General features: G+C 33.5%; 1 protein-coding gene across 4 annotated transcripts in view; it reads right to left on the bottom strand.

The window, feature by feature from the left end:
* Window positions 1-24,761, bottom strand: part of PPIP5K2 (diphosphoinositol pentakisphosphate kinase 2) — a 75,309-nt gene that overhangs the window by 19,516 nt on the left and 31,032 nt on the right. For 3 of the 4 annotated variants that reach the window (XM_082651216.1, XM_082651218.1, XM_082651219.1), the window contains 11 exons: window positions 24,009-24,094; window positions 21,516-21,641; window positions 21,155-21,276; window positions 20,701-20,883; window positions 15,312-15,453; window positions 14,484-14,707; window positions 8,418-8,545; window positions 7,723-7,837; window positions 4,059-4,166; window positions 3,853-3,969; window positions 653-820 (listed from right to left, as the gene is read on the bottom strand). In XM_082651216.1, the coding sequence (XP_082507342.1) occupies window positions 653-820; window positions 3,853-3,969; window positions 4,059-4,166; window positions 7,723-7,837; window positions 8,418-8,545; window positions 14,484-14,707; window positions 15,312-15,453; window positions 20,701-20,883; window positions 21,155-21,276; window positions 21,516-21,641; window positions 24,009-24,094 (1,519 nt within the window). The remainder of the gene's footprint in view (window positions 1-652; window positions 821-3,852; window positions 3,970-4,058; window positions 4,167-7,722; window positions 7,838-8,417; window positions 8,546-14,483; window positions 14,708-15,311; window positions 15,454-20,700; window positions 20,884-21,154; window positions 21,277-21,515; window positions 21,642-24,008; window positions 24,095-24,761) is intronic. The other variant, XM_082651217.1, reaches the window with a different exon arrangement.

Genomic DNA, 24,761 nt, shown 5'->3' with positions numbered 1-24,761 from the left:
GTTAAAGATTTACTTAAACTTTACTCCAACTGCTCAACTTTCCTTTCTTTTTTTTCAACTTTCCTTTTAAATGTTATTTTAGTAGTTATTTAAATGTTATTTTGTTAGTGAGCATAAGAATTAGCCTAAGTTATTTAATTATAGACCTTAATATAATACAAAGGTAAATTTTTCAACCATAGCATCAAAATTTCAAATTCCTATACTGACTTTAGCAATCAGGTTAACAATTCAGAATCTCACATCTTATTATACAGTGTCATTGGAATCAGTTGTTGCTGAAGCATCTCTGGCAATTCCTCACTACTTTTAACCAAAAATTATTCCTGATCCATTATATCAGACTTTGAAAAAAGTTCTTTATTAGAATAACCTAAAGTGACAAGAAAATAATGGATCAAGTCTTCAAAAGGCCTTATTTTACTACTTCTATTCAACTTTGCTATGAAAACTATAAAGCTCCAAATTCTAAAATTAATCTTTGCATTTTCTAACTGCCTCTATATTTTAAAAAATTTATTTGAAAAATAAAGTTGACAATTAAAAATCTGTTAGGTTCCCAAGCTTGATAATTAAAGCTGTATTTTCTTTTCTGTTTTATTAAAATATAGTTAGTTTACTTCATAAAAAACATGCTCTGATATATACTTACTTCATTTGCAGCCATCTTCCTAGATCTTGGAAGTGGAGACTTCCTGTGTATATGAATTGGCTCTGATACCATAGGTTTAAACAATATCACAGCTCGATCAACCTCATCTTTTTTAGAAGTATGTGGCTCATCATCACTATCAATTTTAAAAGATCTCCTGCCTTCACTCTGTGCAGAAAGAACATAACATAATAAAATTCAGATAAAACAAATCAATCTCTTCAGATGAACAAATTCAACCACCAACTGGTGTAGTCACTTGCAGTACATATACAAGTTTGTTTATTCAAGTAAATTAATAATTGAATTCTTATGAAAGCCTAGTATTATTCTGGATATTGTAAGACAGATGACAGAGTTCCTGACTTCAAGAAATACATACTCTTTGGATACATTAAACCATAAAACGACAATAAAGAGCCATATAAAACAAAGTACTTAATTAAATTTCATCCAATGCCCAAATAAATAAGCAATAATAATAAATGACAGTAAGAAAAAAGAGATCAGTTTTGTTACCAGTAATGCCATCAACTCAATCACAAACTGAAACAGTATCTGAAGTTATAAATTTTAGAAAATTCAAACTCTATGCCAAATATTTCCAACAAATGTAATGACTACATACTTAAATAACAACCATTTGATGACTCACTGAATATTTAGTGAGTATGTACCATGTGCCAAGACACAGATGAATAAGATACTGTCCCAAATTATAAGAATCTCACAGTATAGTACAGAAAACAGATACGTTTAAAAAAGTTACACTAAATATCCATCTAAATAGAATGGGTAGGGCTTCCCTGGTGGCGCAGTGGTTAAGAATCTGCCTGCCGGGCTTCCCTGGTGGCGCTGTGGTTGAGAGTCCGCCTGCTGATGCAGGGGACACGGGTTTGTGCCCCGGTCCGGGAAGATTCTCACATGCCGCAGAGCAGCTAGGCCCGTGAGCCATGGCCACTGAGCCTGCGCGTCTGGAGCCTGTGCTCCGCAACGGGAGAGGCCACAACAGTGAGAGGCCCGCGTACCGCAAAAAAAAAAAAAAAAAAAAAGAATCTGCCTGCCAATGCAGGGGACCACATGCCGCAGAGCAACTAAGCCCGTGTGCCACAACTACTGAAGCCCACACGTCTAGAGCCCGTGCTCCACAACAAGAGAAGCCACCGCAATGAGAAGCCCACACACCGCAACGAAGAGTCACCCCTGCTCGCCACAACTAGGGAAAGCCCACGCACAGCAATGAAGACCCAATGCAGCCAAAAATAAAAAAATAAATAAATTTAAAAATAAACAGGACGGATAAATTGGGTAAATTACACTAAAACACATATTTTAAAGCACTAAGAATGGGCAAACTAAAACTAATTACATCAATGAATCTTATGAACGTACGTTAGTTTAAAGAAGCCAAGCAGAAGTACATAAAAACCTTCATCAAACTAAGGGGTATAGAAAATAAAGATAAACTTCTTCAACCAGGTAAGGGATATCTAAAAACTTGAAACAATCATCACAATTAATAAATCACTGGAAGACAAGAGTGCCCACCATCACTAAATCTATTCAACATTTTGCTGGACATTTGTCATCATTCACAGATATGATCATATACATAGAAAATTCAAATGACTCTATGTATAAATTATTAGAATGAATAAATAGCATGCAGTAAGGTTGTTAGTTATAAAATCTCTCTATAAAAATGAGTTAAAATTCAATATGAAAATAGCAAACAGAAAATGAAATTTAAATAAGCCATTTATGATAACATAAAGAATTTAGGAATTACCCTGACAAAGAAAATACAAGACATTAAAAAAAGTCTTAATTTTATCAAGAACATATAAAGAATAGCTCACTAAATTCAGAGCTGTATATCAAGTCCTTGGACTAGAAGATTCAATTCTGTAAAAGTGTTATTTCTCTCAACACTGATCTGCAGAGTTTATGTAATTTCAATCAAAATTTCAAAAAGTTCACTTTGAAACATGACCTTTTGCTTTAGTTTGGGAATGAACAAGGATGATACTAAGGATGCTTAGTATCAACACTTCTACTCAACACCATACTAGTCCTAGCCAGTAGCACTTCACAAAAAGCATATTCAAATAACCAATGAATATAAGAAAAGGTACTAATCCTTATTGGTCATGAGGGTAATGTAAATTTAAGCCACAACAAGATACCACTACATAGTCCCCAAAATAGCTATATTAAAAACACTAATCATACCAAGTGCTGATAAAGATATGGTAGTATCTTTGGAAAGTTATTTGACTGTATTTTAAAAAGTTGAACATATGCATACCCTATAACCCAGCAATTTTACGCCTACATATATATCCAAAAGAAATGTGTACATATGTTCAGAAAAAGACCTGAACAAGAATCTTCATAAAAGCATCCATCTTCAAACCTTGAACTGGAAACAAATCAAATGATCATCATAGTGAAATGGATTAATAAACTGCACCATATTTATTTAATGTAATCCTACATGGCAACAAAAATGAAGAACCGATGAATCTCAAACACATAATGAAAGAAACCAAACCCACTCTCCACCCCCAAAAAGCACATATTTTGTGATTTCATTTGTGATCATAAAGTCCAAAAATAGACAAAATTAATCTAAGTCATGATAGTAGGTAACTTTGGGGAGAAGGCAGGGAGGTTGTGAGAAAGAGGGGGCACAACTGGTTCTTCTAGAATGATCTTCTATCTATAACCTGGCTAGTTGTTTTACAATTGTGTTCATTTTGTGATATATCATTAAACTACACACTTATGATTTAGGTATGTTTACGAATATGTATTATAGTTTAGTAAAAAAGGTTTAAAGCTGAGTACATATTTAACTTTTGTAAGGTTAAGAATTAAACTGCAGTAATTCGTAACAAGTGCTTAGCATAGTAAAGAATGGACTAGTCCTCAAGTAGGACTTGAGGACAAAAACAAAAATTATAGTTATCCATTCTAACTACTGATCTTAAAAATCCAAAAAATCTAGAGAAAAGATAAAATATAAAATTCTAATATTCATAAAAATGTTGTCTACCCAAATCATACTTCAAGAAATTTAAACCATCTTGCTACTTAGTTGAGATAAGAATTATAGTACATAATAGAAAATTCTTAAAGAAACCTCATTTATATTTAGAACTGTAGTAACTAAGCAATGAAAATTTCATCTTCATTACCTCCCTTGAAGCTGGTCTATATCCATAGCCAGATGGTAAATTTTTGTCTTCTTCACATCCTTTGGCTCCTGGACTAAAATGTAATTCAACATGAAAGCGTTCCTCAGAGGAAAGATCCTAAAAAATATTACAGAACACTTTCAAAATGAGAAACTTCAAGTTATTTATTTACCTCTGGTAACACACGCAAATCAAGACTCTGTTACCTTGTTAGGATCCTCGTAAAGCATGATAACAATCTGAGTCATGTAGTTGAGTTCACTGACAACATTTAAATAATCCATAGCTCGTTTCCACTGTTCATCCTTTGATTCCTGAACAAATGGTAAGCATTTTCTCATATTATGTTACTTTAAAACCACTTTATTTTCATTATGGTAATTTGTTTAATCCTGATTGATACCACACAAATGAGGTGAATACTTAATACTCAACAAGCTTATATATACTCAACAAGCTTTCTTCTACTGCCACCACCCTAAGTGTAAACTACATCATCTTTCTTTAGATCACTGTGATAGCTCCCTAAATCGTTTCCTCATATCTACTTCTACTTATCTATTGTCTACACAGAAACCAAAGCCATTCACTTCCCTGCTTAAAACCTTTTAATGGCTTCCCAATCCTCTTAGAATCCTCAAGGCATGGCTCTCCAAACTTATCTGTTACAATTTTATGCATCACTCACTATTACGCTTCAATTATAGGCTTTCTCTCCATTCTTACATCTTCTATGTTCTTTCTACCTTATAAATAAGTGCAAGAAAGTTAAAAGGTGACCACATAAGAGATGTATCTCTCCTCCCCTAAAACAATTCCATCATTACTAATGGATATATAAGCTCTTGCCTTGCTAATTAAGGGTCATTTTTTTCTCTATTTCTTTTATTAAAGCTCCACTAATCCTCATATGTATGCAAGGGATGCCACTTTGCTATCCTATTAAGGAATAAAAAAGAAATAAAAAACAAGAGAAAAGAACATATGAATTGGAAAATTTGATGGGAAAAGAACACTTACATAGTCTTAGGGTAACTGATAATAACTATTCATCAAGGCCCAATGATAAGAGAAATTAAGAATCAGGAGACATATACCAAATCTTCATACATTTCACTGACTGCCCTTTATTTTAAAAAGTACAAAAGAAAACAAAGTTGAATTCATTTTCTTTTAAAGATTATTTTTTTATAGATGTGCATAAATGTATATGCTAATATATATATATACACATAAAAAGTTTTTTAATTCTTATTTTTTGCTAGTTTGGAGATGGCTGAAAAGATATTTTTGATATATAATAGAAGTGACATTGTATTCTAGATAATTTGTGGTTTGAGTGTACTGAGAAAGAAAGGGGATATTAAAATTTCTAAGTCTGTGTGGTTATCACTTCCACTGCCAATCTCTAAAACATCATTTTCTTAATTTTTTCACATACAAACTTCCTGGGAATCTTATTAATAGCCACTGCTTCAGCCATCATTAATATGTTGGCTTACCAACTCTGTACCTTTAACCCAAACCTCTAGCCTTACATATAAACATACTACTGGTCATCTTCACTTGACTAGCCTACTAGTGCCTCAAATTCAAGCTATCTAACCTCATTACTTTCCTTCTAATGCCTGATACTCCCCCAAGTGTTACTTATCAGTGAATGATGAGTAATTTTGTAGATGATCCTGTTAGAAATATGGGAACCTTTCTTGACTCTCTTTTCTTTCTTACCTTCCACACCTGTAAGCAAAGAAAGGGCCTCAAGGAGAGTGTTGGTGAAAGTTAAAATGCCTCAAAAAGAGAGTGTTAGTGAAAGCCTGAAAGGGCACTGAGGAGGTTGTTGGTGAGGGACTATAGGAAGGTTAAAAAAAAATCTTACTGGAAACTATAGGAAAAAGAACCCTTGTTATGTAGTGGCATAAAGTGTAGAAACACTATAGCCTGCAGACAGTGGAACTCAATGAGCTAGCTACCAAAAATTCCAGGAAAAATTCTCAAAAGGCCACCAAGATTCTTCTCACTACCTGTGATGAACTATGAGAGGAGGGAGATAAACTACAGGAAAATGGTTAATTAAAGGACCCAAGACTTGCAGAGTTCAGAAATAAAACTGTTTCTCATTCCTAGCCTCTCCAGAGAGCAAAAAATGCTATAGTTAAAAAGTGGCTTCCAGGAAGAACAGAAACGCAGGAATCTGTCATGAAAACATGGGTGTGATTGTAAAAACACTTGCTAAGACTTCAGAAAGATTTAAGGCTCACAGACCTTTCAAAGACGCAAAGACTTTCTCAGGATTATACTACCATGTCTCTCAGATACTCACTATTAAGCAATAAGGACTGCTGAGTACTATCCCTCAGTAGACACAGAGGGAGCCCAATGTAAAAATGGGCTTATTCTTAAGATTTGTGGGTGTGAACTGTTTAATAAAGTAGATTATAAATTACTCCTTTTTGTTTTGTTTTTTAAATTATACCATCTTGAACTAAAAATAAACAGACCTTTGGATCCCCAAACTTCCTTGGACAGGAAGCAGGTTAAAGAAAACTACTTAGCTGCAAATGTGAGCTACTTTTTATGGAAAAGGAAGGATGACCTAGATGAAGCAATTAAGAACCCAAAGTATGAAGCCATGAACCATTATAAACAACTCCCTGGCAGTATGACAGAGCCCTAATTAAGGAATGGGCAGTAAGTACCTAGGCAGATTTCAAAATTGCTATGGACCAGTGACCATGGTGTACCTTCTGTTTTCCCCTCTTTTGAAAAGGTTATCTACAGCAGTTATTCTATGCTTATCCCACCACTGTATGTCAAATGTATGAAGGACAGACAATTGGTATCTTCAGTTCATAGGTCTTTGAAACTAGACTGAGTTCTCCTGAGCACTCAAGGAGCTCTGCCCAAGGAGTCCCATCCACACCTGGACCTGATTTAGATAATGAGATCCTGGATGTCAAGTTTATGCTATAATAGATAAGCCTGAGGGAATACTGGAGGAGAGATTACCTGAATTTTGCATGAGGGAGAAATATGGACTGTGTGGGTAATGGACATACTGTGATAGACTCTGTTTTCCAAATATGGCCACCAAAATACATCCAATCCCAAGTATTCATCTTACAATAAGTAAGTGACAGTGATACTCCACTCATCTAGTAATATGGGTCTATTCCCCACCCCTTGAACCTGGATGGGACTCGGTGACTGCCTCCAAAAATGCTCAGCAGAAGTGATACTACGTAACTTCATAAGTTAGGTCATAAAAATGCTTTGTGCTTGCTCCTTGCTCTTTTAGGAAGTTCACTTTTGGAACTCAGCTGCTATGTTCTGTGCATCAAGCACCAGACATGAGAAGAAAGTTGTGAGATGACTTGAGCCCGAGCCACTGTCTGACTGCAATATCACGAGAGGCCCAATGCAAAACTGCCTGATCACAGTCAGCCTTTAAACCATGAGAGAGAAAAATAAAATGACTGTGGTTGTTTTAAGGCAGTAACCTTTGGTATGATTCATTACCTAACAGTAAATAAGAGTCACAATGTCCAACCAAACACCAAGTCCTATTGATTCTAACCTCTAAATAATGCAAATTCATCAGTTTCTCTTTATCTCACTGCCACTGCCCTGTAACATTACCTAAAATATTTTGTATTATTGTTTGCTTAAATGGATCTTCTCCAAAGGGAAGAGAACATGTCATTATCTCAAACATCTAGCAGAGTGCTTGGTATAAAGTAGACCCTTGACAAATGATGGTAAATAATGAATTATTAAAAACTGCACAGTAAAAAAATGGTGTTAGTGATTCGATTATAAATTCAATAACACATATTTGTTAAATAGATTTATATAACTTATCCTACTTACATCACATAAGGCACCATAGCGAAGAATAGACAGTAAAGAATGTACATGACTTTCACTGGTGAAATATAATCTGGTACGGACATGACGTTCAGGTGACAGAACACCCCTGGAATACCTAGAGTAAGGAGCAGACACTGTTAAAATGTAACCATGCAGTTAAAACTTAATGAAATTATTTTGTAAAATGGAATTTAATCTTACTAGAAGTAAAAGAACATAATAAGCAAATCTATCACTCTTCCAATAACAATTGAGGCGTTATCTTAGCAGGTATTCCTCTAACATGAAGATAACTGGAACTAACTGGGACCACTGAGATGAGTCAAAGAAGCATTAATATTAGTCAAGTTCACTGTAAATAGGTTATTTAAGCACCTTTATTAACAACGAAAGAGGTCATAGCCCTAAAGAAGCTCACAGATGTTAATGCTGCTGAATGAGGATGATCACTGATGATCACATGTGAATGATAACACACATCCTCTTTCCCTGTTTGCCTCAGTTTTTTCTCCAATTTGGAGCCAAAAAGAACCTTGGTTGGAAGTTAACTATTAGAAATACCTAGGTAATATTTATTTCCACAGTGTGCCAAGTGATACACTCCTGATTTAGCCATAGGAACATTAAAAAGTAATTAGATTTGAAGAATGCAAAAACAGATGCCTATAGACTTAAATACCAGTACAGTCTCTTACACAGGATGGAGTTTATTTACAGTGTCATCATCTTGCGTCCTTTGAAGATCTGAGCGAATTTTTCTAACTAGAGGAGTACAGTAGCCTTTGGCAATCTCCAGTTTTTCAGCTTTAGTTATACCATATTCCTGAGCAGAACATACACAACATTAGAAAAAGGGTATAATAATAAAGAACTCCAATAAAGGTACTACTAAATTTAAGAATTTTAGTGAGCGACAAGTATTTTTATTCAGCCTCTTTTGAACATTATACAATGCTCCTAGTTTACATTTCTGCAACTTCAAGTACACTATTCCCCAAAGTATTGAGTGTAATTAGAAGAATTTTATTTTGGTGTAAATGAAAAAGAAAGTAATTTCTAAAGAGGATAGGATGAATGGATGAATGTAATCTTTATGAACAGTATTCAACTCAACCAGGTTTTAAATGTAGAAACAACCCTAAAAGAAAGATGGATTAAGGGCACAAACACTAAAGCACAGAACAAATAGTCAATAAACATACAGAAAGAAATATAAATTGAAACCATGAAATTTTTGTCTATTTGAATGTCAAAGATTAAAAAGGTTAACAAATTATTTAAAAGCCTTTGGCCAATACTGTAAAGGTTTTAACTAGTGGTTAGCCAAAAATGCCGTGAAATTATCAAACTTAATGAGCTCTATAACCATTATAAGTTAATTAAATGAGGAATTACAATCTAAAGTGTTAAGAAAACATAGTAATTGTAAGAATTATAATAAAAATTACAGTTCAAAGAGGTAGATGAGAAAATGACCTGATATAATAAAAAAATCTGTTTTGTGTGTATAGATGGGAAGAGAGGGTATAAGAGGAAGAGGGCAGAAAGTGGGGTGGAGGCGGAGGAAGGCAGGGACAGAGAGAGAAAGAAGGAAGAGTAGAGAAGAGGGAAGAAATAAGCACACTCTTTCTCTCCCAGTTCCTTCTGGGATACCTGTATTTAAAGGCTACTTGCTGTTATCAGGTACTTCCCAGATGGCAAAACTTTAGTATGGATAATAAATCTCAAAACTGCCTAATAAAGAAAAGGCTGATTGATTAGATGGAAGACGTATGAAAATGGAACCTCTTGGGTCATTTACCTTAAACACAAAAGCTTGGTTGGTTAATTATCTCACCAACATAGATGACTGTGAAATTGGTATGAAAAAAAGAAATACGTATGCAATTGTGTATGTATGTGTAAACAAAAGGAAAATGTTGAAATTAACATCATCAAAGGAAATTTTTCTGTTGTTATTAGCAAGGTGTAATGAAACAGGCACTCTCATACACTGCTGGTCTGTAACAAAACTGGTAAAAGAGTTCTGGAAATCTTCTTGATTTTATGTAGAAGACATATGTATAAGGAGAGTGAAAGAAAGTAAAAGAATCCACATTTCCAAATGTGAGAAATTGGTTAAATAGCTATTATTACATCACATCATTCAGCCATTAGGAAAAATGAAGTATATTTAGCTTTACTGATTTGGAAAAAATTTCTTGATGCCAAGAAAAAAAAATCAGGTTATAAAATAGTATGCATTTCCTGGTTCCATTTTTGCAAAGAATACATTTGTCATATATACGAATTTATGAAAAAAATTTTATCCATGAATTTAAGGGAAAAGCCCTTTTAGAATTTTCCAAAACAGTGAAATGTTTTTCTCTAGTTGGTAATGGCATACTGATTTTTTTTTTTTTGGCTATATCTATATTTTATAACAAAGATATATTACTTTCATAACAAAAAAACCTTTCCCTTCAAAACAGTGACATATTTTGTAGAGCTGAAAAAGCAAGCTGCCATAACCAACTAGGACCAAATAATTAATTGTTGGATACCCAAGTTCTCTTATTTCTTCCACAAAAAGAACTGATTAAAATAACCGATGAAGATATTTGAAAGCTTATTATATGGTGATATTTAATGAGAGTATCATTGGACTTTATATTGCAAATGCTATTATAAAGAATCCTCTGCATTTCATAATACAATCACCAAAGAAATGATCTTCAAACTTCAATAAATGTGTGCCATCTCAATTAAGACTCTTAATAACAAATATAATCTTTAGATGTTCTTATCTTCCATCATACCATCGAGGCTCTTTTACTATTTACTTAATTTACTGAGGTAACATTGGTTTATAACATGTCTCATGTGAACATTATATTTTGACTTCTGTATAAACTACAGTATGCTCAACACCAGAAGTTGTTTCTACTCATCACCATACAGTTTACCTCCTTTACGCAATTCACCCCCTTTCCCTTCTGGTAATTATTACTCTTTTCTCTATAAATACATGTTTATTTTGCTTGGTTTGTTCATTTATTTAAAAGAAATTTTAATATTCACATTTGAGTGAAATCATATAGTATGTTTTTCTTTGAATGACTTATTTATCATAACACCCTCAAGGTACAACCATGTTGCCACAAATGGCAAGACTGTATCTTTTTTATGTATTCCACTGTATTATATATACTACTTCATCCATCCATTCATCAATGGGCACTTTCCATATCTTGGCTATTGTAAATAATGCCACAATGAACACAGGGTGCATGTGTCTATTCAAATTAGAGTCTTCATATTCTTCAGATAAATACCCAGAAGTGGAATACCTGGATCATAGAGTAGTTCTAGTGTTAATTTTTTGAAGAATCTCCATACTGTTTTCCATAGTGGCTGCACCAATTTACATTCCCACCAACAGTGTACCACACTTTTTTCCACATCCTCTCCAGTACTAGTTATTTCTTGCCTTTTTGATAACAGCCATTCTAACAGGCCTGAGGTGATCTCTCACTGTGGTTTCGATTTGCATTTCTCCAATAATTAGTGATGTTGAATATCTTTTCATGAGCCTCCTGGCAACCTGTATGTCTTCTTTGGAAAAATATTTAGCTCCTCTACCCATTGTTTAATCAGACTGTGTTTTTGTTGTTGTTGAGTTGTATGAGTTCTTCATATATTTTGGATATTACCCCCAAATTGAATATATGATTTGTAAATATCTTCTCCCATTCCGTAGGTTGTCTCTTCGTTTAGTTGATGATTTACTTTACTGTACAGAGCTTTTTAGTTTGATGTAGTCCTGTTTGTTTATTTTTGCTTCTGTTTCCCTGCCCAAGGAAACATATCCAAAAAGATATTGCTAAGACCAACTTCAAGGAGCATACTATGTTTACTTTTAGTTTTATGGTTTCAGGTCTTACATTCTAGTCTTTAATCCATTTTGAGTTTTGTGTATGGTGTGATATAGTGGTCTAGTTTCATTCTTTGGCATGTGGCCGTCCAGTTTTCCCAATACTATATTGAAGAGACTATGCTTTTTCCATTGTATGTTCTTGGCTCCTTTATCATAAACTAATTGTCCATATATGTGCGGGTTTGTTTCTGGGCTCTCAATTCTGTTCCATTCATCTACATGTCTGCTTTTCTTATCTGTTATAAAAATACAACTTTTTATTGTGTAAAATAAAACCTCTTTTGCAAAATAAAACTTCTATTTAGCAAATGAAAGATGTTGTCAGAGACTAAGTCCTTGTTTTCTAAGCCTATGTTTCTTATAGTGAGGCCCAAAGACATATTCTTGCAGTATGAGATATTTTTATCCTCTTTTAAAGAGAATTTATTTGCAAATCACTGATTTATACAATATACTTAAACCTGTCTACATCATATACACTGACCAAACAAATAAATAGTTGTTCTTTCATGCTGCAAGAATAAGCTAAACTTTAACATGTATACAAATACTTATAGGTAAGTTGTGCAGCCTGAATTCCCAGTTTTTAAAAGTCTCTAGTTTTTCCTGGATATTCTGTGAATATTAGGAAAAGGACACTGGAGGGTTTTTTTTTTTTTTTTTTTTTGCTGCGCTGGGTCTTCATTGCAGTGCATGCATTTCTCATTATGGTGGCTTCCCTTGTTGCAGAGCACGGGCTCTAGGCATGCAGGCTTCAGTAGTTTCAGAACGCAGGCTCAGTAGTTGTGGCTTGTGGGACCCAGAGCACATGGGCTTCAGTAGTTGTAGTGCACAGGCTCACTAGTTGCAGCTCGCGGGCTCTAGAGCACAGGCTCAGTAGTTGTGGCACATGAGCTTAGTTGCTCCTCAGCATGTACGATCTTCCCGGACCAGGGATCAAACTCATGTCCCCTGCATTGGCAGGTGGATTCTTAACCACTGTGCCACCAGGGAAGTCCTGAAGTATAGTTTTAATTGTAGTAGATTTACAGTATTGTGTTGGTTTCAATTGTACAGTAAAGTGATTCAGTTATATATTGGGTTGGCCAAAAGGTTCGTTAGGGTTTTTCTATAACATAAAAACCCGAACGAACTTTTTGGCCAATCCAATATTTTTTCAGATAATTTTCCATTATAGGTTATTACAAGATATTGAATATAGTTCTCCTTGAGAACTAGTATATAGTAAATCCTTGAGAGAATATAGTAAATCCTTGTTGCTTATCTATTTTATGTATAGCGGTGTGTATCCCATACTCTTTATCATTCCCCCTCTCCCTTACTGTAAGTTTGGTTTCTATGTCTATGAGTCTGTTTCCACTTTTTAATATAGATTCATTTGTATTATTTTTTAGATTCCACATACAAGTGATATCATATAATATTTGTCTTCCTCTGACTTAATTCACTTAGTATGGTGCTCTCTAGGTCCATCCATGTTGCTGCAAATGGCAATATTTTGTTTTTATGGCTGAGTAATATTCCATGGTGTGTGTGTATGTATATGTGGTGTGTGTATGTATATATACGTATATGTGTGTAGAGAGATATATATATGTATATATACATACACACACCACATCTTCTTAAACCAATCATCCACTGATGGGCACTCCAGTTGTTTCCATGTCTTGGCTATTGTAAACGGTGTTGCTATGAACACCGGGATGCATGTATCTTTCTGAATTAAGAGTTTTTATCTTTTCTGGATATATGGAAGTGGGATTGCTGGATCATAAAATAGTTCTCTTTTTAGTTAAGGAACCTCCCCACTGTTTTCTATATATGAGTATCTTTAAGTGAGGCTACTTTTATATACAATCTTTACACTTTTCATGTACAGTGACCCTTGAAAAACGTGGAGGTTAGGAGCACCAACCCTGCACACCACTGAAAATTCGAGAATAACTTATTTGTGGTTCTGCATCCCTGGCAGATTCAACTGTGGATATGTGGATCATGCAGTACTGTAGTATTTACTATTGTAAAAAAATCTGCGTATAAGTGGACCCACTACAGTTCAAACCCACATTGGTCAAAAATCAACTGTATTTCATTTTTCCTGCTTTTTAACTTTGGTTCACAGTTGGAATGTGTGATTTACTCCAATCTCCCTTTTACAATGTCCAAATGATCTTTTAGTAATTGAGTTGAAAAAAGTTCTCCAAAGGGCATCTGCAACTGTTTTCTTCTAACACATTTCTTATCTCAACTTGTCTTGTCACCTGTCTCTTTATTATCATCTGATTCTCTGTTTAATTACATTTCAGTTAACTGAATTTTGGTTACACCTCTATTTTTACTCTCCTATAATGATAAGGCCCCCCGTTCCACCTCTACCACACCCCACAAATAACTACTTACATCCTGGCCTCTAAATATTATTTTCAAAATACTTCCACATAAGGTAAAAAAACTTCCAAAATTTATATAGGGACACAACTATCTTTTTCTCCCACTTTGCACACATTCCCACAGCACAGAGCTGGTAGGTGCACAATAAATGCCCAATAAATACTTAAGTGATTTATCCCATCCTATTTTCAGTTGTCTTGTTTGTTGTTAGCATATTATTATTAAGAGTATCAATTCTTAAATTTTAAAAAGTCACTATAAACTATTAAAAAATCAAACAATGATTTAATATAACAAAAAGTTTAAAATATAAATTCATAATTAGTTACTTTCCTTTTTAAAATTATAGGCTTACTGGGACACAAAAACCAACTATCTTTTATCCACTGATAGACGTTTTAAAAGTATCTATATAACAGTACAAGAAAATTGATATGTAGGAATTACTTACCTGAGGGATAACAATATCTGCTAATGCCTTTGAAAGCCTATATAATTCCATTGTGTTTTCTAATTTCAAGGAACCATTATGCTGGACATCATATTTTATACAGTCATATATGTCAGGGATTTTACTAATATCATATCTTCCATTCTTTGTTTTAAAGTCTTTCTCCAACTTGGACCATCTACGTAGCATGAGCTCTAAGGTCTCACTATGATAAAGCTGAATATCTAAAACAACATAACAGTTTTAGTGTATTAAACTTCAAAATCAGATAAAGAATATATATTAAAAATTGGTAGTTAGAAACTTCTTAAATATCAAAGGTAAAATTGTTAACAAGCTAGGAAATGTTATCATAGGCATATACTATTAGCAACCATATATTTTGTAGACTTGAATAAAGGTATAAATACATGGGTTAGGAACTGGTTTTATAGAAGACCTTCCATATGTTACATACGTTAGTTGCCCAAGTTATTAACTAAGCTAGTCTCAGAGCCAGAGCACTGATCACCTTCCTGTTGCTTGCTCCTTCTTATTATGCTGCCTATTTGCTGCTGAACTGTACAGTAATGCTACATAATTAACCAAATAAAAATGTTTTATTATCCCTTTCATGCTACCACAGATAAAAGCAATTATAACTTCGCTATTATTCTTTTGCTGGATATATACTAACTCAAATTACACCTAGACATACCTATCTAATGCTAAATATAGCATTAAAGGCTTGAATTTTTTATGATTGGCACATCTTATTTAAAAAATGTTTATAGCAACTGGATAGTGCCTTTTATTTGTTTTCTAATCTAAGGAAAACAAAATATTTACCTGATGATTTGGGATCTTCCATTCGATGTCTGATTTGAGAAGTCAAACTTTGTATCAAGAAATACACTTTGTCACAGGTCTTCACAGGATTTTTAATTAAATGCATTGATTTGATAAGAGAAATGCTTCCAGATGGAGTAAGCTACAAATGAATAGAGTATATATTTTTACATCTGGTTATGCTCAATTGGCCAAGAGAACAATATACAAAATTTTCCAGTAGCTGCAGAATAACTCAAACTACAAATGAAGATACCCCCAAAATACAGAAATAAGATCAAGGAGGAAATAAAAACCTCAAAATTTCATGTTAAAAAAATCCTAAACCTTAGCTAACATTAGATTATCCACAGGGAAAATCTAATAGAAGTACTCTAATTTACAAGGAGATTTTATTCTAGTATTTTGCAGACATTTTGCTGATTCACTTGGTATTTGCAAATATGGTTTAACCATTTGACATATATTGACATGGAATAACCTCGAGACTATTATTTTCATCACTTTTTCCAGATGAGGTACTTAACAGAGGTTAAAGCACCTTCCCTAAGATCAAACCACTAGTATGCAAAGAGTGAGATTAAAAAAGCAGGTAATCTGGCTAAAGAGCTGTGCTCTTAACCACCATGTAAATGCCTTTGTGATGAGATTTTTTGCAAGTCAACAAAAGCCATTAATGACAAATAGTTTCAATTTTCACTGTTGAAACTTTGCTTGGCAAGTAATTTAACCCCATCAAATAAATTTGTATAAATATAAAAAATGTAAAGTGGAATTCCACTTCTTGTTATGGTGAACTAGGTAGTTTAGGCCAATCTAACCACTGAAGATTAGTAAAACTCCTGGGCAAAGAACTTCTATACTTCTGCTTTAAGGTATCTGAGAGATAAGATATTAAGAATTATTAAGAATTATGGAAACCAAACTCTCTGGTCAGAGATCCAGAGAGTGATACTGGCTTTTAAGGCTGTTTTTGCATTGGAGACATCTGTTGATTCTGAATAGACAGCAGAGAAGAAGAATAGAGCTTTAATATCATTTTATGTTAACAGGACAAAAAAAGTGAAGTCCAGGATTTTCAAAGGTGAAACTCTGGTAAACTCTACATTTAGGGTTCAAAAAAGGGATAAACTGGAGTCTGCATTTTTAACAAGACCCCAGATGATTCTTAGTCAAGTAAGTTTGAAAAACACTTTAGTTCTAGAGTCCTTGCTTTGTCCAGGAAGAGGATAAAAGCATGATGTAAACATTCAATTTGCAGATGTCATAGAAGCCTATTGTTCTCTCTTGGGTAGTGACAAAACAAATAGTAAAATCAAATATAATTTTCTAACTACCAGGGAAATAAATAAATAAAAAGTACCAATTCCAATGAAGCAAGAAAGGAGAGAAAAATAAAAATAGGCAGTATAAATATAAAGCACTTAAAAGGATAATAGATTCATATACAAATTTCAGTAATTTATAATATAAATAATTGTCCTAAACAAAGATTTTCATGACAAATTTTTTAAAAATCTATATGCAGATTTTAAGAGATACATCTAAAAGTATAGTTTCAGAAAGACTGAAAGTTAAAAGATAAAAAAGATACTGTACAAACACCAAGTAAAAGAAAAAACAACTGTTTTAGCTATATTAATCTCAAAGTAAATTTTGAGGCAAAAATACTGATTGAAATATACCAATTCTTAATTTGTATGCATTTAATAGCATGACATCAAAACATGTAAAGCAAGGCTTAAGAGATTACAAAGACAAGAAAAATCCACAATTATAGTGGGAAATTTTAACACACAACAGTAAAGAAAGAAAAAACAGACCAAAAAAAAATCAGCAAGAATTTTTGTTTTTACCAAAATGATATAAAGTTAGAAATAACAAAAATATAACTTAAAAATGCATAGGTCTGAAAATTTTAAAAGTACACTTCTAAATAACGTATGATCAAAGAAATCACTAAGGAAATTAGAAAATGTCCCAGATGGCATAAACCTCAATTTATGAATACAGTCAAAACAGTGCATAAAGGGCCTAGAGTGTGTATTTTACAAAAGATTGAACATTCATGAGTTAATAAGCATCCATCTAGTGACATCAGTTTTTAACAATTAGAAAAAGAGCAAAATAAAACTACAGAAGTAGAAGGAATAAAATATTAAACAATAAAAATTAATAAAATAGAAAACAAGTGCATAATTTAGTGAACCAACAAATCTGAAAGACAGTTCTTTTAAAGGACTAATAAAGCTGATCAACTATGGCAAAACTGATCAAGGAAAAAAAAGGGGGGGAAGACTGTACAATGTTACAAAACAAAAAGGAATATCTCTACTGATCTTGCAGACATTATAAACAACTTAAGAGGAGTGTATACACAAATTTCTAGAAGAATGTAACTTAATACAGACACAAGACATAATAAATGCAAACTACTAAATTACTCTGGAAACCACAATTACAAGCTTTCCCATAAAGAAAATGCCCATGGGATTTACCAGTAAATTTTACCAAACATTTACTGAAACATATATACATGAATTATTCCCCCCAAACAGGACTCTCTAATTAATTTTATGAGAACAGCATAATCTTGATATTGAAAGCAGACAAAGACAACAAGAATAAAAAAGTAAAGGTCAGTATGACTCATGAACACAGATGTAAAACTTCTAACCAAAAATATTAGTAAACCCAAACCAGTGATATATATATATATTTTTTAAATGAGCTTATTCTAGGAACCACGGTAGCCTCTCCCCCAAATCATATGATGTTTAACAGATAAGAAAATATAAAATTTAAAAACTTGTCATGATAAAACCTCTTAAGAAAACAGGAGTAGAATGGATTTTCCTTATTTTGAAAAAGAGTAGCTTTAAAAAAATCTACAGAGACCATACTTAATGGTCAGTGTTAAAAAGATTTCCCTTTGAGAATATAAACAAAAACAGAAAAGCCACTTCTATTTACTATCACTTTGATGGTACTAGCTATTAAAGTAAAGCAATAAAAAGAATTAAAAACATAAAAACTGGAAAGGAAGACAAAAACCTGGGGATATGCTTTGAAAAGATTTTTTTTTAATCTACAGATAAATTACTAAGTTAATAAATAAGTTCAATAAAGTTGACACATATAAAGTCAATATTAAAAAAACTATTTGTACATAGCAGCAACAGATAGTAACCTTTTTAGAGGGAGCGTTTACAAGTACACAAAATTTTTTTTTAAAGATGTAAGTTTTCACAAACTATAGATCTAATGCAATCTAAATCAATATTCCAACAGGATTTTAGGCCAGGTTATTTTAAAATTTATATGGGAATACAAGAAAAGCCAAGAAGAACTTGAAGAAGGACCCATGTAGGATTTGGGAGATCTTATTCAATGGCCCAAGAGTCAACAAAAGAATACGTTCTAGAAACAGAGAACACACATATGATAAAGCTGGCACTACAGAGTAGTGGGGAAAGGATGGTCTTTTCAGTATGTGGTGTTGAGACACCTGGATGTACATATGGTTGGGGGGAAAACATCAATTTTGACATCTTTATCTAATAGCACACACAAAAGTCAATTTTAGCTAGATTGTAGATAAATGTGCAGGGAAAAACAGTAAAGTATATAGAAGATCGTATATGGGAATACCTTATGACCCCACATTAGAAAAAGGTATTATACTGTATGTTAACACACATATATGGAATTTAAGAAAAATAAAAATGTCATGAAGAACCTAGGGGTAAGACAGGAATAAAGACACAGACCTACTAGAGAATGGACTTGAAGATATGGGGAGGGGGAAGGGTAAGCTGTGACAAAGCGAGAGAGAGGCATGGACATATATACACTACCAAACATAAGGTAGATAGCTAGTGGGAAGCAGCCGCATAGCACAGGGAGATCAGCTCGGTGCTTTGTGACCGCCTGGAGGGGTGGGATAGGGAGGGTGGGAGGGAGGGAGATGCAAGAGGGAAGAGATATGGGAACATATGTATATGTATAACTGATTCACTTTGTTATAAAGCAGAAACTAACACACCATTGTAAAGCAATTATACTCCAATAAAGATGTAAAAAAATATATATATATAAGAATAAAATATAGGTTTAATTGTTGAACCTATGATAAATTAAAAAAAAGAAAAAGGTATTATAAAGAATGCATTAAAATGCACTGAACGTAAAGGAAAAAATTGACCTTGAAATACATGGGAAAAAAAAAAAGAAATTCATGGAAAATAAGAATTTCTGCTTATCAAAGGAAATCATTAAGGCTCAGAGTAGATGGCAGTATTTAGAACACATAACAAAGAGCTCATATCCAAAATATACAAAGAAATTCTACTATTCAATAAGAAAAACACAGGCAACTAGTAGAAAAAAAGGACAAGACTTGAAGAGCAGGCCTTATGAAAGAAGATACCTAAATGGTCAACGAATATTAAAACCACAGTGAGGTACTACTATACATCCACCTTCAGAATAGGCAAAATTGAATGGTCTGAAAATACCAAGAATAGAGACTATGTAGAGCAATAACAATTTCCATGGACTTCTGGTGGGAGTATAAATTGCTTCAATGACTTTGGAAAACAGTTTGACATCTACTAATATTGAAATATTAGCACACTGTGGGGCACAACACTTCCACTCCTAGAATACACCAAAGAGAAACATATGCTCATATGCACTAGGAGGCATATATGGATATTCACGGCAGTATTAGCATAACAGCCCCAAACTATAACAATATTAGAAAGCATATATAAATTGGCATATACTCATAAAATAGAATATGGATCAACAAACTAGGCCAAACATGACCTGTGATAGCCTGTGAGCTAATAAATGGTTTTTACATTTTTAAAAGGTGGTGTAAAAAAGAAAAGCATATGCAACAAGCAACTATATGTGATCTACAAAGCCTGAAATATTTACTATCTGGTCTTTTATAGAAAAAGTTTGCCAACCTCTGAAAACAATACTACATAGAAATGAAAATTCTCAAAACTATGGATGAATTTCACAAACATAACACTGAGAAAAAGAAGCCAGACATAAAAGAAAACATTCTATTACATGAAGCTTAAAAAATACCCCAAACTGAGACTATGGTAGCTACAGATACATACTTAGCCAAATAAGCACTCTGGGTATAAGACTATAAAAAGTTAGGATAGTGATTATTTCTAGCAGATAGGGAAGGGGCTGCAACTGGGAAGGGACACACAGAGGCTAGAGTTGTTCCAACGTTCTGTATCTCTGTACTGATTATATAACTCTTTGCTTTATAATATGATAAGCTCTAAGTTTACATTTTATGCACTTTTCTATGTGTATGTGCATGTAATATTTGACAATGCAAGAGTTTGGTAAGACCCACCTTTTCATAATCTTCAGCAGTAAAATCTCTGTCTTTCTGAAGTATTTCATGAAGTCTTGCTTTCACACGTTGCTGACAACTGCTCAAAGAGTCACTATCACTATCCAAAAGGCCATTCATGTTTGCACTTTTCACCATCTGAACAAGAATGGGTGTAAGTTCTCCTTCTAGAGCTAATAGCCCCTAAATACATAAAATAAAGCCAAAACAGATTAAGAATTAGTATGCAAAATAGAAGGTATCTTAATAATTATCTTGTTACATGCTGAATTTCACAAGGTGTAAGCTTACTATTTACAATAAACTTTATTAATAATGCAACTTGTCATTGCCATTTCAGGGCTTTAGTTAGAAGTTTCAAATTTAGAATATTAAAATAATACCTTAGTAAAAATCTTTTAAAATGCTATATTAGATGAAAATTCTAATAATTCTAAAAAACATTTATTTATACCTTTGCAAAAGCAGCTGCAGTCATCTGGACTCGTCCTTCATCAGAGGCGTATATTTTAAGGTCATGTCGGTAGGTACTGTGTAATCTAAGTAAACCACAACCAGGAAATCCTGCATAATCTCCTGAAAATAAATCCTCAAATCACTTAAGCTATATTTTTACCTCACTGTATTTCTATAAATATTTAATAACATCTCAAAATTAGGATTTGAAAATATGATGTATGAATTTAACTGAATTAAAGAAACTCCAATATTTACCTTGACCTCCAGGATACATACACCTCAAAGCTCTTCCAAGTTCTTCAGCCTGGACCCAGCCTGTATGAATTTAACTGAATTAAAGAAACTCTAAGATTTACCTTGACCTCCAGGGTACATACACCTGAAAGCTCTTCCAAGTTCTTCAGCCTGGACCCTGCCTGCAGGGGTTAGTTCTCCTCCCCATTTTAGAACCAGAAGTAAGGATGGCTCTTCTCTTCGGCTGTCTAAGATACATGTGAATGAATAAAGCAAATGTCAAGGTTTTTTCTTCTAAACAGACATATTTCAAGATTAATTTTTTCTTTGTGTCTCTTCTGCAGTGGAATATGGCCCTTATGTAAATTATTTTGTTCCCTAAATATACCTTTCTTGTAGGCTGTTGCTTCTGCTAGGAATACCCCTTGCTCCACCTGTTAAAATCTTACTAAAATTTCAAAATCTCTCCCACACTCTAGAAAGAAGGCTCTTTCCCAGTTCTCTAAAAGGAAACTTCTCCCTTCCCTGCTCTCAGTGGTATGAGAGCAATGGTATTTGCCCAATGTATTTAGTTGTACTACATATACTAGATTAAGAGCTCCTTGATGACAGGATTCAGATCTTGGCTTTATATTAAGAGCCTCCTGCAGTGCTGTCACATAAAAGTTAATGTTATCTGAAGTGAAGAAGATATACACATTTTTATGATTAGTAATCAGTGATTTGCATAACTTTCAAGATGTGAGATGACAGAGCTTAATATTTATTATAATTTAAACTTATGGGTGAGATATACAATAAAATATAGCCAAGAACACCTTTTTAAATTTGGAGTTGTAGAATCTGTATGTTCCAGACCAAAGTATATTCTCAGATATAGGGGTCTGAGTTTCTATATTTAATTTTGACTTGCTCTTTATCACGTCCTAAGATCTGTGCTGGATTACAGAAACAAAGGTCATTTAAAAGTTAGCACTATAAGCACTAAAGAATTTGATGATTCATTAAAAGTGATAGAAAATCACCCTTTCCCCTGGGGCTAGTTAGTAGCTGTATGTGCTTTATCATGCAAGCCAACATTTATAGAAAGGTAATTAATTGACTTGTTAATTATAGTTGTTTATGGATTTTTTTGATATAAACATCAAAATATAGAAAATTAATCTGTGTTGCTATTAATCACAAGGTGTGACAAGAGCAATATATCAAATTTTAGAATATATAAAGATCAACATAATCAAATTTGTTTGCATTTAAAATAATCATTACTTCAATTTTTGCTACTATAAATAATGCCACTGTGAATATCCCTATAGAACAATCTTTCCCTCAATATCGGATTACCCCCTTGGGATAGATTCTTATAAGTAGAATTAAGGTCAAAGCATATGAAAAATTTCTGAAGTGTTTTTTTTCCCCCCAGCTGCACTGTGTAACATGCTGGATCTTAGTTCCCCAACCAGGGCTCGAAACCGTGTCCCCTGCAGTGGAAGGGTGGAGGCTTAACCACTGGACTGCCAGGGAAGTCCCCTGAAATGTTGATATATATTGCCAAATTACTTGTCAAAAAATTATGTCAACACTTCCCTGGTGGCACAGTGGTTAAGATTCTGCCTGCCAATGCAGAGGACACGCGTTGGAGCCCTGGTCTGGGAAGATCCCACATGCCACAGGGCAACCAAGCCCATGTGCCACAACTACAGAGCCTGAGCTCCAGAGCCCACGAGCCACAACTACTGAGCCCACGAGCCACAATTACTGAAGCCTGCACACCTAGAGCCCGTGCTCCACAACAAAAGAAGCCACCGCAATAAGAAGCCGGTGCACCACAACGAAAAGTAGCCTGCACTTGCTACATTTAGAGAAAGCCCACGCACAGCAACAAAGACCCAATGCAGCCAAAAATAAAATAAATAAAACAAAGTAAAAAAAAAAAAAAAGAGTTATGTCAATTTACAATCCTACCAGTAAACTGAAATCTTGTCACATTGTACTCTCATCAGCATTCTTTATTATCATTTGAAAAAGAAGAAAATAAGAAAACACTTTGCCAGTGTGATAGGCAAGACTGAGTATTACTATTATCATTATTGTATTGGGCATCTCCACTTCTCCGTAAAATGGCTTCCCAATCCCTGCCCATTTTTCTTTTGAAAAGTAAATGAACTTCTGTGCTCACTGCTCTTAGGAAACTAATTTTAAATGCTTATTCTGATTTATTGGCAGAGAAAAATATCTATTTTAGAAACAAGGTGATTACGTATTTTTTTAAACAATCTTTTCATATTTCTTAAGTTTTCTTCCTGTATACCCTGTATGGGATAGGGACCCATTAAGTAACATTTAGTTACAAACAAATAAGCTTTCAGAAGAGTAAAAGAGAAGTCCTAGACAGTTTTCAAAATAATAAAAGGTATCCTTTACCTAAAGGATAAAACGTAAAACATCTTTTATTTAAAGGATAGAAGGCATAGTTAACACAACTCCATGTTATTTTTCCTCTATTCAGCATGCTAACCCCTAAACTATTAGACAGAAGATTACAAAGGTAATCAACAACGAGTAGTAAGTCCCTACATATAAATAAAACACAATGGGCATTAATAGTGACATACCTTCTTCTTCACTAGATGTCTTAGGACAACCATGAGGGAGATAGGTTAATTGGACCTTACGATTTATTCCAGAAAAATGGCCATACCTGAAAAATAAAATGGCAAACAGAACAGACAATTTTCAATAAGCATGCGATGCAACCTCCTAAAGAAAAACTAAAATCCACCTGGACAAAAACTAAATCTTACATATTAATGCTTCCTATTTGTAATTACCTTGCTGAATTCTTCAAAATATCCTAGCGCAAAATCTGTATCCTAGGTAATTATTCTAACCACGTTAAAAATAAAAATACAATAAAGTTTCTCTATAAAAGCTGGAGAATTTTGAATAGATGCCAAAGTATATAAACATACAAAAACATAAATGTATGTGTCTTTAAAAAAATAAAATAAAAAACAATTTTAAGTGGTCAAGGAAATAAAGTTTATAAGAGGAATATTGGTGGTACCAATTTCATTTGATTAAAACATAGTTCAAAATTATTTTTCACTTAAACAGCACTGAATCTGTGGTTAACTTAGCAATGTGGCCTTCATCCTAAGTAGTACTTCATACAAGATCTAAATGTGATGCCCTCTTTTGATCTTCTCATCAAAATTAAAACTAAAACAGAAACTTCAATACAACAATCTCTTTTCTCACTGTTGAAAATAAAGTTCTTGTTAGATTTCCACTAATTTCTCCTCAGCTACAGTGATAAAGAGAAAGAAGATAAAACTGTGAAGGAAATTAACATGAAAAGTCACACA

The sequence above is a fragment of the Grampus griseus genome, assembly GCF_964374135.1.
Source record: "Grampus griseus genome assembly, chromosome: 3".
Classification (NCBI taxonomy): Eukaryota; Metazoa; Chordata; class Mammalia; order Artiodactyla; family Delphinidae; genus Grampus; species Grampus griseus.
Note: the sequence above shows the minus strand (reverse complement) of the source record. Positions and strands in the feature narration are given on the sequence as shown.